Here is a 16359-nt window from a genome sequence, read left to right as displayed (position 1 = left end):
TTTAAATGTTGAGCAAGCAATCTCATTGGCTGCAGAATCAGCAGAGGCCAATCAGCTTGTGCCATGTGATGTGGTTGCTAGCAGGCTGTATGTAAAAGACATATTAGCCTGCGCCATCTAGAGTTTCATGACTGAACTACATATATACTCCAACAAACTATATTATTTATACAACTGACCACAAAATATTACAAATTTAGCAAAACAAAACATTTTTTAAGCTGAGACAGGTTTTACCTTTTAATTTTTTAATCATGTTTTTTTTATCATTATTGAAAATCATTTAGCTATTTAAATTTAACACTGAAGTTTGTCTGGAAGCCTTCTGTTCTGAAGATGAATAGACATAATCCTCATCAACATAAAAGTGGGTGATGTGATCACAAAATAAAATGCTTATTGGTTACTGATATATATATCTACAGATAGTTCCAGTTTTACTTGGTTTATTTAGATTATGCTATAAGCATTCTGCTGAGATTTAAACTTGAGACCAATATGATCACTCAGATTTAAAAAAGATAATTTTTCTCTTGTGATACATAAGTTTTTTGTTGATCTCTTTTATAGCAAAATGGTATAGAGTATTACAATAAACAATAATAATAATAACATTAGGAAAACTCTTCTCATGTCTGATCATCACGATTGTTTGCCTACAGACGTTATTAAGGGGAGGAGCATTTGATTTGACAAAAATTAGAATGAGTAATTAATATGCTGGACCGTTTCTTCTGAAGAGAAAGACTACATTTGAAATGTATTTGTCTGATATATATAATTTACAAGCATGTAAATGGCATAGAATATGGGACATTTGCCATTTTTATCCAATTGTTTGTCATATCTGTTTGCTTTTTCAGTGTCTTTGCTGTAAGGACCTTTGAAATAACTGAAATAATTTGAGGAAGTAATATGTAACTGTAATGCGGTCAACAGACCTGGAACTGTGTGTTTACTGGAAAATAATTGCATACCTTAGAACATTCGTCAGACAGCCCCCTGGTTTAACTTGTTTGTAAAGGCAAAACTAATTCAACAAAAGTTGGTAAAACTTAAATGGAACTAATATGCCTATAAGGAAACCCACTTGATCAACATGAGAAAACTCACATTTTCATCACTTAATATGCTGTAGTTGAATCAATTGAGCAAGGTCATTTTTACACATAGCCTACATTCCTGTGTGCAGAGACGAGAGTGACCACCACACACACTATTGTACAGGATGTCTCTGGATTCAGTGCTACTGCTGCTCTAATTAATATACCAAATAAATTTATCTTATTGTTTTACATTTTCATTTTTGTTAAAGACAAACTAATAAATGTATAGCATGTGCACAAAAACCTTTTGAAATCTCACTAACTCGTTGCATGCAACATTCACTTAGCTTTCATTTCAGACTATAGAAGAAAAAGAAACATTAGGGGAGACTTTTTGAATTTGAGTAAACCTACATGGGAGAGAGTATTGAGAGATGAGAGTATTAGTTTTCTACATTCATTTCACACATCTAGAACAATTATGTGGTCTTGTGAATGGAAGTGAAATCAATGTGATTTCACTTTATAACGTGAGAATAACGTTGTAACATGACTATATGACAGCTTAAAATGTTATCTGATGTAAAAAAATATATATATATATATATATATTTATATTTTTATAAATATATATATATATATATATTTTTGTGCTTTGCTCACTTCTACATTAAAGTTGGCATGAAACATAAGTTGCGATTGTCTTTTCAATGTAATTCATAGAGGAAATACTGTATCAGCCCTACAGTTAGCCAAGCATGAAATAATATAAAGGCCTATAAACATTTACATACACCTAGGTAGTAGCAGTAGTTCTAGTGATTTACACGGTTCTAACATACATTCAACAATGAAAATGAGTTAATAGCCAACTAATCCAGCCATGCAAGTGCAGTTTGCTGAGAATGTTTGACTTGTTTACAACAACCCACGTCTTTGTTTATCGGTCATTGTCAGGTGACGTCACACTCGCGATACACAAAGTGCATTATGGGCGTAACCGCCATTTGTAAGGTATCGATGCTGGGGTATTCTGATGTTGGAGAATTGTGTTTTTCATTCTTTTTCAAACTAAAACATCCTTAACATGACATTATCATCATCATCAATACAGCAAACCTATCTTTGCTATTACTACTGTGTCCTTCGGTGGGAATGTAAATAAATCCTGTACACAGCCGTTTATGAAATGTCCGTGGGCTTTAAGAGATTTATAGTTTTTAAATTGTTCACTGGTATATGCGCTTATACCATAAACAAGATAGTTGACAATGTCCAAGTATGAGGATGAGGAAAACAATTCGCGATCAGCACTCCAACTCACTGCAGTTAGCTCATATATGGATCTATGTTCTGAATGGATGACAATTTCTCCAAATAACGGTACCTGCCATATTTATCGAGTTTATTGCGGTACGACCTTTTCTCAGTTTTCTTGTGCTTCTCCAGTTTTGCGAGTTATTTACTTGTTTTCTCTACTATTGTAATCTCTTCAATGCTCACAGTCAGTAGCGATACCTCAAAAATGGCGGCGCGGTGACGTCACACACAACAAACCCACGTGTCTGACAAAGACCGTCCGTAGGCTAATAGGCACACATAATTTGACAAATCTCGATATTCAATGTCCAGGTCAGGACATGACCGCAAAGTACAAAATTGAACTTAATTTTGCACATTGAGAAACTGATTGGATCGTTGGATTGTTGTGATTTGCCAGACCAGAGAGAATATGCGCCAGAGAAACAAGCGCCCATCTTTAGAATATTGTCTTTGAACTTCCGTTTTTTATTTTTTATTTATTGAGAACATTATTTAAACAAAGAAGGAAACAGTCGCGGTCACTCTGTGTATTTGTGAACACGTCATCAGAGAAGAGATGATGTGGGATTGCTGCATGTGGGATGGAAGTTATTTTGATTGTTTACAAGTGAACATGTATACTAATAAATAAAAAAAGATGTGCACAGACAAATCATTTATAATAAATTCTGCAATATTCCATAAAAAATAAGATTGGTAAATTTTGACTTCTGTTAGGCTACTTGCTGTCTTTTCGTAAGCACACTGTTGCACTTTTTAGCCAGATGATGGCACTGCAGTGCTGCATTGTGTAAATCACGTGAGAGAATCTGAAACAGATACTGCTGCATTTTCATGAAAATGAAAGTAAATCCAGGCGTAGTGTTCTGTTAAAAGTCCGTCACCACTCTGATCCACGGGATACGAGGAAGTAGATTACTTACCAGGACACAGACGAGCGAAAGAGTTTCTTTAGCATCTCAACAAAATGCTCACTTTAAATGGTATGTTCACACTTTTTATCTTGATCTTCAAGAAATGCTACAGATTTGTGTGATTGTGTTACATGAGACAAGTGAACACCATAGGTTATTATAGCCTAATTACTTTGTAGTGTGAGGGTGACTCCGGATTTCACAGTAGTATCATGTCATGTAACAATAATGCTGTATCAATGTATCATAAAAGTGGATAATTGCTAATCTTGACAAACTCGTGCTGAGTTTTAATATTTTTTTTCTGTTTAGAATGAAAACACTCATTTATTATTCATGTTGAAATGTTGTTTCTTGTTTCTCCACGTCATCTGACAATGTTAGGAGGAGTATGTTGGTGTTGGTTATATAAAAAATAAGAATTAACATAAAATGACACACTTTGTGTTGTGTGTGTGTGACACACTTTGTGTTGTGTGTGTGTGTGTGTCTGTGTGTTTTACATTAACAATGATATTTCCTTAGGAAATCAAAATGGCAAAAAGGACGATGACTTTTCTGGAAAGAAATTAAAAACACTTCCCACGGAGCTATTCAAGAGAGGTGGAGATGCGGTCAAGGTAGATCTACAGCGTAACAGACTCAAACAAATCAGTGGCATCTCGCAACTGACAAACCTGAAGGAGCTTAACCTGAGCAGGAATGAGATCACTGACTTCCCCCTTGAGATTGGAGGGTTACGCCAATTGGAGAAACTTTATATGAATCAGAACAGTCTCAAAACCATTCCAGAAAATGTATTTCCATCTTTGGGGAAACTTCAATTCTTAAAGTTAAGCACCAATCGGCTTGAAAAGCTACCCATCGATGTGAACAAGTGCCAAGGTCTCACCTATCTGAACCTGTCCAACAACTGCCTGAAGAATTTGGATCCTATTGTGGATCTTTCACACCTCAAAGAACTTTATGTCGAGAGGAACCAGTTGTATGAGCTACCAGACAAGCTCTTTCAAAACAGTAGTTTAACTCAGTTCAAAGCTAATGGCAACCCTCTTAGAAAGCCACCTGTGGAGGTCTGTGCTGGGGGATTGAGAGATATTCAGAGTTACTTTTCAATGCTTGAGGCAAACGCCCCACATGTCTACACTGTGAAGACCATGTTTCTGGGGAACTCCATGGCAGGGAAATCCACTCTGTGCCGCAGTCTGGAGAAGGGTTGCCCTGTACCAGTGGAAGAGGCTGATCGTACTGTAGGGATCGATATCAGTGAAGTTGATAGAGATGGCATCCGTTTCTTCTTTTGGGATTTTGCAGGACAAGAGGAATACTACTTCACCCATCATGTTTTTATAACAGCTCAAGCCTTTGTCATACTTGCCATCAACCTTGCCAGGTAAAGCATTCATTTTATATATTTTTTTGGTACTGGGACCTTTTTTCTACTGCTTGATCAAACGGTTCAATACACTCTAACCACTAAACTCACTATACAAGTAATTAAAAGTGAATTATTTTATTAGCAAGAATCACTTATTACTTCTGCTCGTTCTTTTAAATAGTTTGTGTGATGGGCGCAAATTATTTGTTGGCTTTAGGAGGGGCTATTACTTTTTTTATATGTGTGATCTCTGCATTGTGGACAATAAAATAGGCAAAACCAGAATATTATAGAGGACTCCTTCAGACACAAGTAACATTCATTTAACTCCTCTCACATTTTTACAATTGATTTTTTATTGTGAATTTTCACATGTTTGACATACAAGATTAACTTTATTTTTATTTATATATTTATTTATTTATTTGTTAGATCTTTTTTTAAAAGGGGTCCTATTATGCTTTTTCACATTTTAGTTAGTGTGTAATGTTGAGCATAAAAGAAGATCTGCAAGGCTACAAAGCTCAAAGTCCACTCCAAAGGGAGATATTTTATTTAACAGAATCCCTTTTTCAAGAACTACTACGAACGGCTTGTTTGGACTACAATGCGATTTTTCCGGATCTTTTTTACGAAGTCACAATGTTACTCATTAAAATAATTCGCATAAATAAAATAAAATGCCAAAAAGCAGACAAGGCCTGGTTGAGCTTCATTAATTTGCCAGCATCACCATGTAGCCAAAGACTGGTTGCCCACTGAAGCTAAGCAGGGCTGAGCCTGGTTAGTACCTGGATGGGAGACCTCTTGAGAAAATCATGTTGCTGCTGGAAGAGGTGTTAGTGAGGCCAGCAGGGGGCACTCACCCTGTGGTCTGTGTGGGTCCTTACACCCCAGTGAAGTGATGGGGACACTATACTGTCAAAGAGCACCATCCTTCGGATGAGGTCCTGACTCTGTGAGGTCTGTGGTCATTAATAATCCCAAATGGCCAAATTTGCCCATTGTCCTCTATCCATCATGGCCTCCTAACCATCCCTATATACAGCATACTGATTGGCTCTATATGTCTCCTCTAAACCAATAAGCTGGTGTGTGGTGGGCGTTCTGGCACAATATGGCTGCCGTCGCATCATCCAGGTGGATGCGGCACATTGGTGGTGGTTGAGGAGATTCCCTCTTCCATGTAAAGCACCTTGAGTACCCAGAAAAGCGATATATAAATGTAACTAACTAATTATTATTATTATTATTATTATTAGAGAAAAAAAGTGTTGTCGCTATGTTGAAGAGACGCTGTTTTTTCCAGCCCGTTTCCAAAACTCATTTGTTTGACCTTCCTAAGGCTGACAAACTTGGAGTGGTTTTAAGATTAACTTTAAGTTAAAATAACTTTATTTTAATTAATCTAAATATTTATTCATTTATTTTAGTTACAACATGGATGACCAGAGTTTCAAAGAGAACGTGGACTTCTGGATCAAAAATCTACAGCTTAAGATACCAGAATCAGTGGTCCTGCTTGTAGGCACTCATGTTGACCAGTGCACAGAGACTGAGGTGAATGAAAAGAAAAAACACATTGAAGAGCGGGTGAAGAAAATGCTTGAAAACCACACAGTTACCTTAGAGCTGCGGAGAAAGAACCTCCAGGATGGGGACAACCCATCTTTGAACTACGACCAGATAGATCAGATCGAAAGACTCACTGAGTACAAACTAAAGGTAATTTGGTTTTGTATTGCCATCTTAAAATATGCATCCAATGAAAGTGCTGCTATGATCTGCTTCATTTCCTTTTGTTTTTAGGTCCTTGAATTTATACTTATAGATTGCACTAAACAGGAGGACATTGACAGACTACTTACTCGTATCAAAAATGATGTTTTGAACAAAGATACATTCCCCAACATTGAAAAGACTTTACCTATGAGCTACTATGATGTGGAGAAGGATATCTACGAACTTGTGAGGAACAAGGATATTCCAAAGCATGGTGAGTAGTTTTTTGTTTTGTTTGTTCTTAAATTAGTTTCTTTAATTAATAATTTTCTGAAAAAAGTCTGAAATTTGCACCTATTAACAGGAATTGTGAGTCAAAATGTCCTCTTGTCTGAACTGAAGAATAGACGTGATACACTGGACGATGACAAACTGAAGTTAATTCTTCAGTATCTTCACCGAATTGGTGTCATTATGTGGTACAAGGAAATCCAAGAATTGGAAGGTTCTGTGTTTGTGAAACCATCATTCCTCATCTCACTGTTCAAGGTTCATTCATCAAACATTTTAAAAACTACAAGCATTACATGTCTCTGAATGGCAATGCTAATCCGTGTATCACTTAAAATCCTTCATCACTTATTTATTTTGATTCTGTCACAGACTATTGTGAGACATGACCTGGTCCAGGAACTGAACAAGATTTCCGCTGCACAGCTGAGGTTAGAAAACGCACTTGGAAAACAGAAGAAAAAATGGATCTGTGACTATAAAGACAGAGCATCCTTAAGCAACGTGGCTATTAGGATCCTTGTGCGGACTGAGCTCGAGAAGAATTACAGCCAGGATGAAGAGCTAATTGAGGAGGTTGTTGGGACCAAAAAGAAGGAGGGGAGTCTCCTTTCACTACTAAAACACTTTGATGTATGTTTGTCAACCAAACAAAACCGTCCTCTCAATCCAAAAGCCAACGAATTCTGTCCAAAGAAAGACTGGGTGGCCTCAAATCCAATTGTGTACGAGCCAGATGCTTGTCTTTTCCCGAATTACCTGTCAGACAATGAACAGGTAAAGCTAAAGTGGGAATCAGACGATACAGAAGACCTCAACATCCATGTATTCCTCCTACCTGAGATTCCACATGGTTTCTTCCACAGGTGAATGCTTATGCTTGTCTTTTTGAGACAAAATAACGAAATACAAGTCCATTTTGGATTTATTCACTCTATTTGCTGTAAGGGAATGTGTAAAGCATCCTCAACCCAGATACTAGGATAATTTGCTCAAAAAGCTCATTTAAACTGATTTGATTCTGAATGTATTCCCTTGGATGACTACTAAAACTGTCGCTTTACAGGCTTGTCATCAGGACATGCTCCTTATACTCTCCATACTGGATAGGAAAAGACCAGTGTATGCTGTGCAGTGGCAACAAACGTTTTCTGCTCAGAGAACGCCATGATGATGATCAGTTCATTGAGATCCGCTGCAAAGACAGTGAACGTAAGACCCTCTTTTTGATTAAATTTGTACATTTACTTTTTGCCTTTTTTTGTGTGGAAGTTTTTATTTTATATTCGTCTTTTTAAAGGAATAATTCACCTATAATTTACTCACCCTCAAGCCATTCTAGGTGTATATGACTACCGGTATCTTCTTTCAATCTAACACAATAGGAGTTATATTAAATAACATCCAGTCTCTTCCCAGCTTTGTAATGGCTTTAAATAGTGTCTGAATTTTTTAAAGGAACACGCCAACGTTTTGAGACTTTAGCCCCAGAGTTAGATTAGTCCATACATACCCTTTTCATCTCTGTGCGTCTGTCTGACACACACACCGCTAGCCTAGCTTAGCACAAAGACTGGAGGTAAACGGCTAAAACGGGGATATCGCGAATAAGCTAAAGTCCCAAAAAGTTGGCGTGTTCCTTTAAGCTCCAAAAAGCGAATCCATCCATCATGAAAGTAATCCATACAACTCCAGTGGGTTAATAAATGCTTTCAGAAGTTAAGCTATGAGTTTTTGTGGGAAAAATATACTTATTTAAAACTTTATAAACTATAATCCCTGGCTTCCAGCAACGGCCATGTGCATGTTCACGAGATAGTCGACTTCCGGCAGAAGGGTCATATGTCATACTTCGGGTCAGAGGTCACCCATCTGCCTAAACTCGACTCTCTTGTCAATGTGTGTTTGGCCGTTGCCGTTAATGTTTTGGGGTTAGAAAGATTTTTTAAATATTTCTGAAAGAAGTCTCTTATGGTCACAAAGGTTACATCAATTTAATCAAATATCAATTTAATCAGCCCTGAGCGCCAAACTAGAGGTGTGCAATCCTGGCCCGATGCAACTGAGTGCGACGCAGGACAAGTTTTGAATTGCTGATTGTGGATACAGGAGGGAAGATAGAGATATTTGCATGGCAAAATATAATAATCTAATAATAACAGCACGCAGAATTCTGTCACGATATGAAGCAACGTGTGTGGAAAAAATAGCCTATAGACACCAAAACGAGACAGAATCTAACCGGACTGGGACCGAAAATTCCATGTAGACCTCTTGCTATGAGCTTTTACAGAACATATTTTTGGCGGAATTTTTTTTGTGGTACATTTTTTAGAAAGACTGTAGAAAGAGAGACCCGCGTTAATATTGGAAAAGCTTTCCAGCGCTGCAGGGACGTTAGAAGCATGAAGGCCTGAAAATGGATGCAAAAGTTGCTTTAATTCTGCTCGATACGCGAGTTACATTGGTTTTGCTGTTTCACAGAACAATGATATGCTGTTTTTGTTGTTGTTGTTGTTGTTTAATCACAGCTAATGCGTTATTTTTATACATGTATGTATGTGTGTGTGTTTTTTTCATAAAAAATATAAATCTATATTTTAAATTAAAGGTTGACAATGACTCATAGAAAATATCACTGGATTATAATAGCTCACAAAAAAACAACCACTGTACAAGTAGCCTGCATTGTACTTAATGTTGGTAATGCAAATTTTTTTAATGTTGTCACCACTAGGTCTTCTTCATACATACATACATTCAATCTAAATTATTATATTATATATTATATTATCTTCCTGTAGTTGAAACCCCAGAAGACATCCAGAAAGCATGGAGAGTGATAAGGGAGATTATGAAACGACTGATCACACTGACAGAGCAGTGGCAAGGGTTGTACCAGACTGTCCACAGTCCTTGCAAGGCCCAGGACTGTGATGACTACTTTGAATGGAATGACTGGCAAGAATGGTTAGAAGATTCCGGAACAAACCCATTTAATGTGTAAGTTGTCATTTGATTCGTCCTCTTTTGTGTTCTCAACAGAGCATTTTTTCTTTCGTTGTATAGTCATATTCTTTTATAGAATTATATGTTTGGCTCATCTTGTTTTTAATCGTATTAAGATAAAATCAGGTGACTGAATACTGTGTTATGTCTTATAGGGGACTAGAGGAGAATCACACTTGCTGTAATGGTCACATAAGAAGGACCGAGTTGCTGTTCCCTAGAAGTAAATGCATTTATTTACAGAGAAATACAACACACACTTATTCTCCTGCCTTTTATAATTCTTTGTTTTTTTGTATGCAGCTCCTGATGCCAAGACCTGAAGGGAGGACACATTAAATAATAATGCAACAAAGAACAAAGTCAAACAAATGACTTGACTTGATGTACATGTACTGTAAAATGTTTATGTGATTGATAAATTAATTAGTAATCAACTTGATTATGAGCACAAAAAAATACTGTCTTTATATTTTCGACACTGCAATTGTAATTGCTCCAAACCAATGAACTAGTAGCCTACATCCTATTTAATATAGGTAATATATATATATTTAAAATGGTATTTGGTGAAATTGTATATTTTGGTAAAAATACACAACATTTTTGTTGTCTAATCTATAGTAAGAAATTTGTTCAGTGGATATGCTCTCTTGTAGAAACATATTGTCGCCGCTAGGGGGAGATCTATTCATTTACGCTACACATTTTGTTTGAGAACTGTTTGTGGAGGGCTAAAGTCTTGCTGTTATGGAGTCCTGGCTTTATCATGTTAGTAATTGTTCAATAAAGTTATCCACATACCAAAGTACCATGGAATTTACCAAGTCTTGTATTGTCAAATCATACTTGCTTCTAATTAGCTAAAAAAAGGCCTTCATGTTTAAGTAGGCTACCAATTTTTACACACACACACACACACACACAGTATTTTTTTTTTTTATAGCCTAGTTATATTTTTCACAAACTCTTTTTATCTGACATAAGTTTTTGTTTACTTTTTTTTTTTCATTTTCCATCTGTTCATTCATGTTCCAATGTTTACTTCATTATAAAGTAAATAGCATGCTGTCTCTGTCAGTTGATTTGTTTGAAAGAGATTTACAGTATACTTATTATTATTATGACTGACGGTTCAGCTGGAGCAATCTAGGGTTAGGCGCGCAAGCACAGACATATAAAGGCTTTCCGTAGACTTATGTTCTCTTTAAATTGAGACAATGTTATTTTATATCCCCGAAACCTAAGCTTTGTTAAGACATGACTTAATAAGTAAAAAACTAATATTTACTACTAGTAACTACTTACTATTCTTGTGGAGACATATGATCTCGACAATGTTTGAAAAATCGGATCAAAATCTAAACTATGATCAAAAAAGTCTTTAAAAACGTATTTTCCTCCATTGGCTGCTATGCAATTTAGAGGATATAAATATTATATTCAAATTAAATGTATTTTGTTTGCATAATGCCCCTAACAAAACTGTGGCAGTTCCATGTTGATGATGGTTCTTTGATAGGCTATTTGTACCATGATAGCCTAGGCACTTTTTGTTCATAACATGTAAGTCTTATGCTGTGATAAACCACACCGCAGACTGAAAACATGTAGCCTACATTATACTTGAACTTCTAAAAACTCCATCACTCCATCGTTTTATTTAATATCAATAGTTGACACTGCACGTTTAACATTCCACAACACGGAACATGTAGGCTACGCGTGCGTCTGGTGAGCATCATTCCACAGAGATAGGCAATGCCTCATACGCGTGGCGCAGCGAGCGCACAGAATAGTTCCTTTGAGTTTGTCAAAGCCACGCGCCCGGCGCGCGAAGCCCGAGCAGGGGATTCATGCAGGGGGCGGGGTCTTCCTTTGGGAGCGTGCGGTCCGAAAGGGGGTGGAGGTGTGGCGCACGTGTAGAAAAGGGAGAGCAAGTTGCTTTCCCCTCAAATCATCCGCCGAACAGGTGTATCGCTTCTTGCGAGCCACGCGAAAGGCACGAGAGCGGCGCATTACTTGCAAACTCCTCACCTCATCTATTTATCTATTTATTTGACGCGACATGGAGGGAACTGTCATCGCCACGACGCAAATAACGCACGACTCGTTTTATCAACCGTTTTCGGAGACCCTCCTGCCTCATGCGAAGCAGGACATGGAGTGTAAAGTGCTGAAGAGACAGCGCTCGAGCAGTCCAGAGCTACTCAGGTGCAAGAGGAGACTGACCTTCAACGGACTCGGCTATACTATCCCTCAACAGCAGCCCATGGCGGTGGCCAGACGGAACGAGCGCGAAAGAAACCGCGTAAAGCAGGTGAACATGGGCTTCCAGACGCTTCGCCAGCATGTGCCGAACGGAGCGGCGAACAAGAAGATGAGCAAAGTGGAGACGCTGCGCTCGGCAGTGGAGTACATCCGAGCGCTTCAGCAGCTGCTGGACGAGCACGACGCCGTGTCTGCCGTGTTGCAGTGCGGTGTCTCGTCTCCATCGGTCTCCAACGCGTACTCTGCGGGCACGGAGTCTCCTCGTTCTGCTTACTCCTCTGATGAAGGCAGCTACGAGCCTCTCAGCTCTGAGGAGCAAGAGCTGCTGGACTTCACCACATGGTTCGACAGATACGAATCAGGTACGAACATTTCTTTTGGCGCTTTCAGACGCAACTTTTTTTTTTACATACCCATGGGCCCCTCAGCCAAACCAGGGGCCTCCAGTTTAAAAAATAAATAAATATATGTATATACCTCTGACACTTTATTATAACAGCATACATAACATTAGACAATAGTTCTATATATGTTTCTTGTTTACCTTCTGGTTGAAAACCCTCAGTTTGTATCCAACACATCTTATGACTGAATTGTATTCATTTTTGGTGTATGCCTGTGACTCATAACTGTTATTATTCTATTACAGGTGCTTCACTGACTACTAAAGATTGGTGCTGAATGGACAGCACAGGACCGGTACCGGTCGGAGATACGTTGTCTGCTGGTGCCTGTGAAGAATCCGAGGTCATTGACTGAGCACTGGACACACAGAGGGCCATTTCCAGCAATGTGCTCATGCACACAAATGCAACACTCGCACGTTTCCAAACGTTAAAAACTGCACTGGATTTGAGGCGAGCGAGGATGTCTAAACTGCTGACTTTTGTCTTGTCACCCCATTCTGTATTCAATATTTTGCCCCGCTGATGCAATAATGTGTAAATGCGACTGAATGAGCCAGTTCGTTCCTTCCACATTGTACAAATAACGAGGTGACCAGTTGTAGATAAACGAATGAGGAAAAATAGTATCAGGTCCCATAAACGCCGTCTGTTAGGGAATACACTAACGTTACATGCAACCTGTATATTATAATATTTTGTTGTAGATATGTGACAGCGTTTTTGTACTGGATGAATAACTTTTGTATCAAAGTGTGCACTTGTGTGTTTTTCTACAAACTTGTGTATATGCAATTTTTTATAAGAGAAAACCTATTTTATGTAAAATAAAGACTTTATTTATTCAGATAATTGCCTTGTGTTTGTTTGAAATCAACCAACGCCAAATATGTTTAAAAAGCCTACACGGTTTTAAAAATAAATGTTTTCAGAAATGCACTTTACACAAATCGTGAGCTTAGAATTATAAGGTTCTATCTCCGTTTAGGGTAGTTCTGAGATATTGAGCATCAAAGTTTTTACATTCCATCTGGCTAAACTGAGATGGAACATTTTTATTTTATTAATAACTACTAACAAAACATTTTTTTTTTCAAAAATAACACCACACAGGCATTAATAAACACCTAATGGATCAGATTATGTCAAAAACTCAATTTCGACCAAAAGTGGAGATAGAACCTTATAATTCTAAGCTCACGAAATGTAGATAGGCTACATAAGTATATATAATAGAAAAGTGCTGATTTACATGGAAATAACCATTTCAAATGTTCAAAAGAAGTGGCTTTGAGTATGTCAACATGGTTTAATTAATGGGAGTCATTTACTGTAAGCACAAAGGAGAGTGACAGGCAGCTGTAGACGGGACACAACCTTGGGATACAGTGTGTGAACAGTTAATTTTTAAGCAACAACAAAAAAGTTGAAGTGTAAAGCAATTTATAACCCCCGAATACCTTTGTGCTGTAACCAATGTGTCCGTACCAACCTATGGAGGCTGTGAATAGACGTCAACTGAAGACTAATGGTGATGAACTAACTGTCCTGGAGGGCATCCAAAATTTCCTACCAATGTCTGTTTTCCTGTTCACTTTTTTTCTTTCAGATATATACAGGAGTCTTATCAGCAAAGATAAGGAGACTTGTTTAGGTTTGTGCAGTTCAAACTCTCCCCATTTAAAATGGATCATGCAAAAAGCAGATCTATTCTTGCTTCAAATGACATCCTTCAAAGTGCTTCAAATGTGAGTCAACCAAGCACCAAGCTTCTGAGTGCATGAAAATTAGCATTTTCTATTGTGCGTGTGAAGTTTGGATGCACTGTAAGGCCTTTCGCCATCATCCAATCAGACAGACCCGTGCTGATTTTGAATGGCCTCTGATTTAAGTGACACAAAAGCACTTTTGTGTGAGGGCTACACCGTATTCATCACATTGTGCCTTCAACATAAATCTGATTGGATGTCTTGGGCACTTTGATGTCGCTCCAGTGTACGAGTGGCATTGTGATGTCTAACTTCTGTCTGTATTACCTATTTTCAGCACTTAGAGCAGGAGGTCCTTTTCATTTGTGAAGAGTGAATTCATAAAAAAATTCTCTTCTCTGATAAAACACCAGCAGAATGATTGACACTACTTTACAGAGCCTCACACAAAAGCCTGATTTGGGTCCCGCGACAAATGAAAGGGGCCGGGTGTGGGCCTCATTCAGACTAATTTTAATCTTTCACTCCCTCTGTTTTTTTTTTTGTTTTTTTTTTTTTTTTATCTAGACACTTTTCTATAGTTTTGTCTAGTTCTCATTTTGGAGATCATAGGATAGTTCTCAAAGAAAGAATCCCGAAAACAACAGCCTCAATTTTCCAACTATTTTACAAATCAGCAGCCAAATACTGAAAAACAATATTTTAGTCTTGGATTTTATGCCTTACATTGGCAATATTCCCGTTATTCTTCACAAAAATGTCCTTTCTCCTCCTTTTTTCTCTCTCCATTCGGTTGTTTATCACTCTCTCTCTCTCTCTCTCTCTCTCTCTCTCTCTCTCTCTCTCTCTCTCTCTCTCTCTCTTTCTCTCGCTCACGGCTCATGATTGTGTGCAGTCAGGTTGATTTGCCCTGTCTGGCTCTGCATGCTAAACGCTGTCTTAAATTGCCCAGCACCCTCCGCACACACTCCTTCTTGCACACACAATAGTCATCCGTCTCGGCCGAGGGCCAGACCCCCCTCCCACCCCCTCAAACTTCATCACACACACCCAAAACAAACCCCGCTCTGAGCACTGTACTCCTCAGTCCAGCGGCCGACCCAAAAGAGAGAGCGTGCTTCATTCCACACTCATGCTTTGACTCCCTTTTTGAGAAAATTTCATTAGTGCTGTTTAAAAATAGGAGATAAGAGAAAGATTAGTCCTGTAATGTATGACGATTAAACAAACAGTGATTTGGTGAACCCGTGTGTGGTCAGTGAGTATTCTCTGAGCGCTGGTGCTGGCCAGGGGCCTTGTAAGCAAATACGCTCCTGAAGTTCCTATATCTCTCAGCCACACTTCCATTGTTGTGAGGCGACTCATATCTCCATGGCTTCTGCTTGTTTGAGGAGCTGGTCTGATAGAGGCCCTCTTTGTGGGTGGCTTTCTGAATTTATTCAGGACCCCCAATGTAATCTAAATAATCAACTAGCTTTCTTAACTATGGAGGCTGGTGGCTGATTAGATGTTTGTGTTCCCATGTTTATTTCCTGCTGATCAGCTGTGTTGTCTCATTATCTCATTGATGATTGTTATCAGAACGGGCAGTTATGACCTCACCGCTTGGCTCCGTTTCAAACTGCCCACCGCCCACCCCACTGTCTGTTCATTTTAGGCATTTTCATTAAAAACTTTTCAAAATGCCAGTAAATACCATTGTTTTTGCAGACCCAAAGGGATGTAAACGATATCATGAGTCTTATTCACCAGTGATTTCTACTTTTAACCATGGCTTTCACTAAATAGAGTTTTCTTTTTCTTTATATTACAATTTTATTTCATTCAACTCCAATAATTATTGATGAAGAGCCATTCTGATATTCACATTTAAGATTTTTCAAAACGGTTTTATTTATATATATATTTTTTGTTGTAAATGATTGATGGGGAGTTGTTTTGAGATTCTTTAATCAGGGTTTTTTAACGTATATTTTTTTACAAATTTTTTTATTTACACTAGCCTACATTCAGATTTTTTACAGTAAGATTTTGTAATATTTTTGAAAGAAGTCTCTTATGCTCGCCAAAGCTGCATTTATTTGATAGAAATAGTAATAACTGAATTATTATAGCAATTTAATGAACTGTTTTCTATTTTATTATATTTTGAAATTTGTATTTTCAGCAACATTACTCCAGTCTTCAGTGTCACATGATCCTTCAGAAATCATTCTAATATGATGATTTGATGCTCAAGAAACAATTCAAATTATTATCAATGTTGAAAACAGTTACTTGCTTAAAATTATT

The 16359-nt window shown here is 37.8% G+C and overlaps 2 protein-coding genes across 2 annotated transcripts; both read left to right on the top strand.

Annotated features, from left to right (window-relative positions):
* The first annotated feature begins 3207 nt into the window (after positions 1-3207).
* Positions 3208-10508, top strand: LOC306986204 (malignant fibrous histiocytoma-amplified sequence 1). Its single transcript, XM_079589186.1, has 10 exons — positions 3208-3352; positions 3809-4676; positions 6095-6386; positions 6471-6657; positions 6748-6932; positions 7047-7540; positions 7741-7886; positions 9479-9677; positions 9839-9906; positions 9987-10508. Exons 1-10 carry the CDS (start codon positions 3337-3339, stop codon positions 10004-10006), a joined length of 2475 nt encoding a protein of 824 aa, XP_079445312.1. The 5' UTR covers positions 3208-3336; the 3' UTR covers positions 10007-10508.
* Positions 10509-11453: 945 nt separating this feature from the next.
* ascl1b (achaete-scute family bHLH transcription factor 1b) lies at positions 11454-13207 on the top strand. Its single transcript, XM_079595488.1, has 2 exons — positions 11454-12316; positions 12604-13207. The coding sequence occupies exons 1-2, from the start codon at positions 11752-11754 to the stop codon at positions 12633-12635; spliced, it is 597 nt and encodes a 198-aa protein (XP_079451614.1). The 5' UTR covers positions 11454-11751; the 3' UTR covers positions 12636-13207.
* The last annotated feature ends 3152 nt before the right edge of the window (positions 13208-16359 follow it).

This window comes from Phoxinus phoxinus (genome assembly GCF_949152265.1).
Source record: "Phoxinus phoxinus genome assembly, chromosome: 2".
Classification (NCBI taxonomy): Eukaryota; Metazoa; Chordata; class Actinopteri; order Cypriniformes; family Leuciscidae; genus Phoxinus; species Phoxinus phoxinus.
Note: the sequence above shows the minus strand (reverse complement) of the source record. Positions and strands in the feature narration are given on the sequence as shown.

Excerpts from the sequence above, each read along its gene's own strand:
- LOC306986204 (XM_079589186.1), top strand. Across the intron at positions 4,677-6,094 it reads CTTGCCATCAACCTTGCCAG|TTACAACATGGATGACCAGA; the intron begins GTAAAGCATTCA and ends CATTTATTTTAG. Across the intron at positions 6,387-6,470 it reads TCACTGAGTACAAACTAAAG|GTCCTTGAATTTATACTTAT; the intron begins GTAATTTGGTTT and ends TTTTGTTTTTAG.
- ascl1b (XM_079595488.1), top strand. The coding sequence starts at position 11,752 with ATGGAGGGAACTGTCATCGCCACGACGCAAATAACGCACGACTCGTTT. Across the intron at positions 12,317-12,603 it reads GTTCGACAGATACGAATCAG|GTGCTTCACTGACTACTAAA; the intron begins GTACGAACATTT and ends ATTCTATTACAG.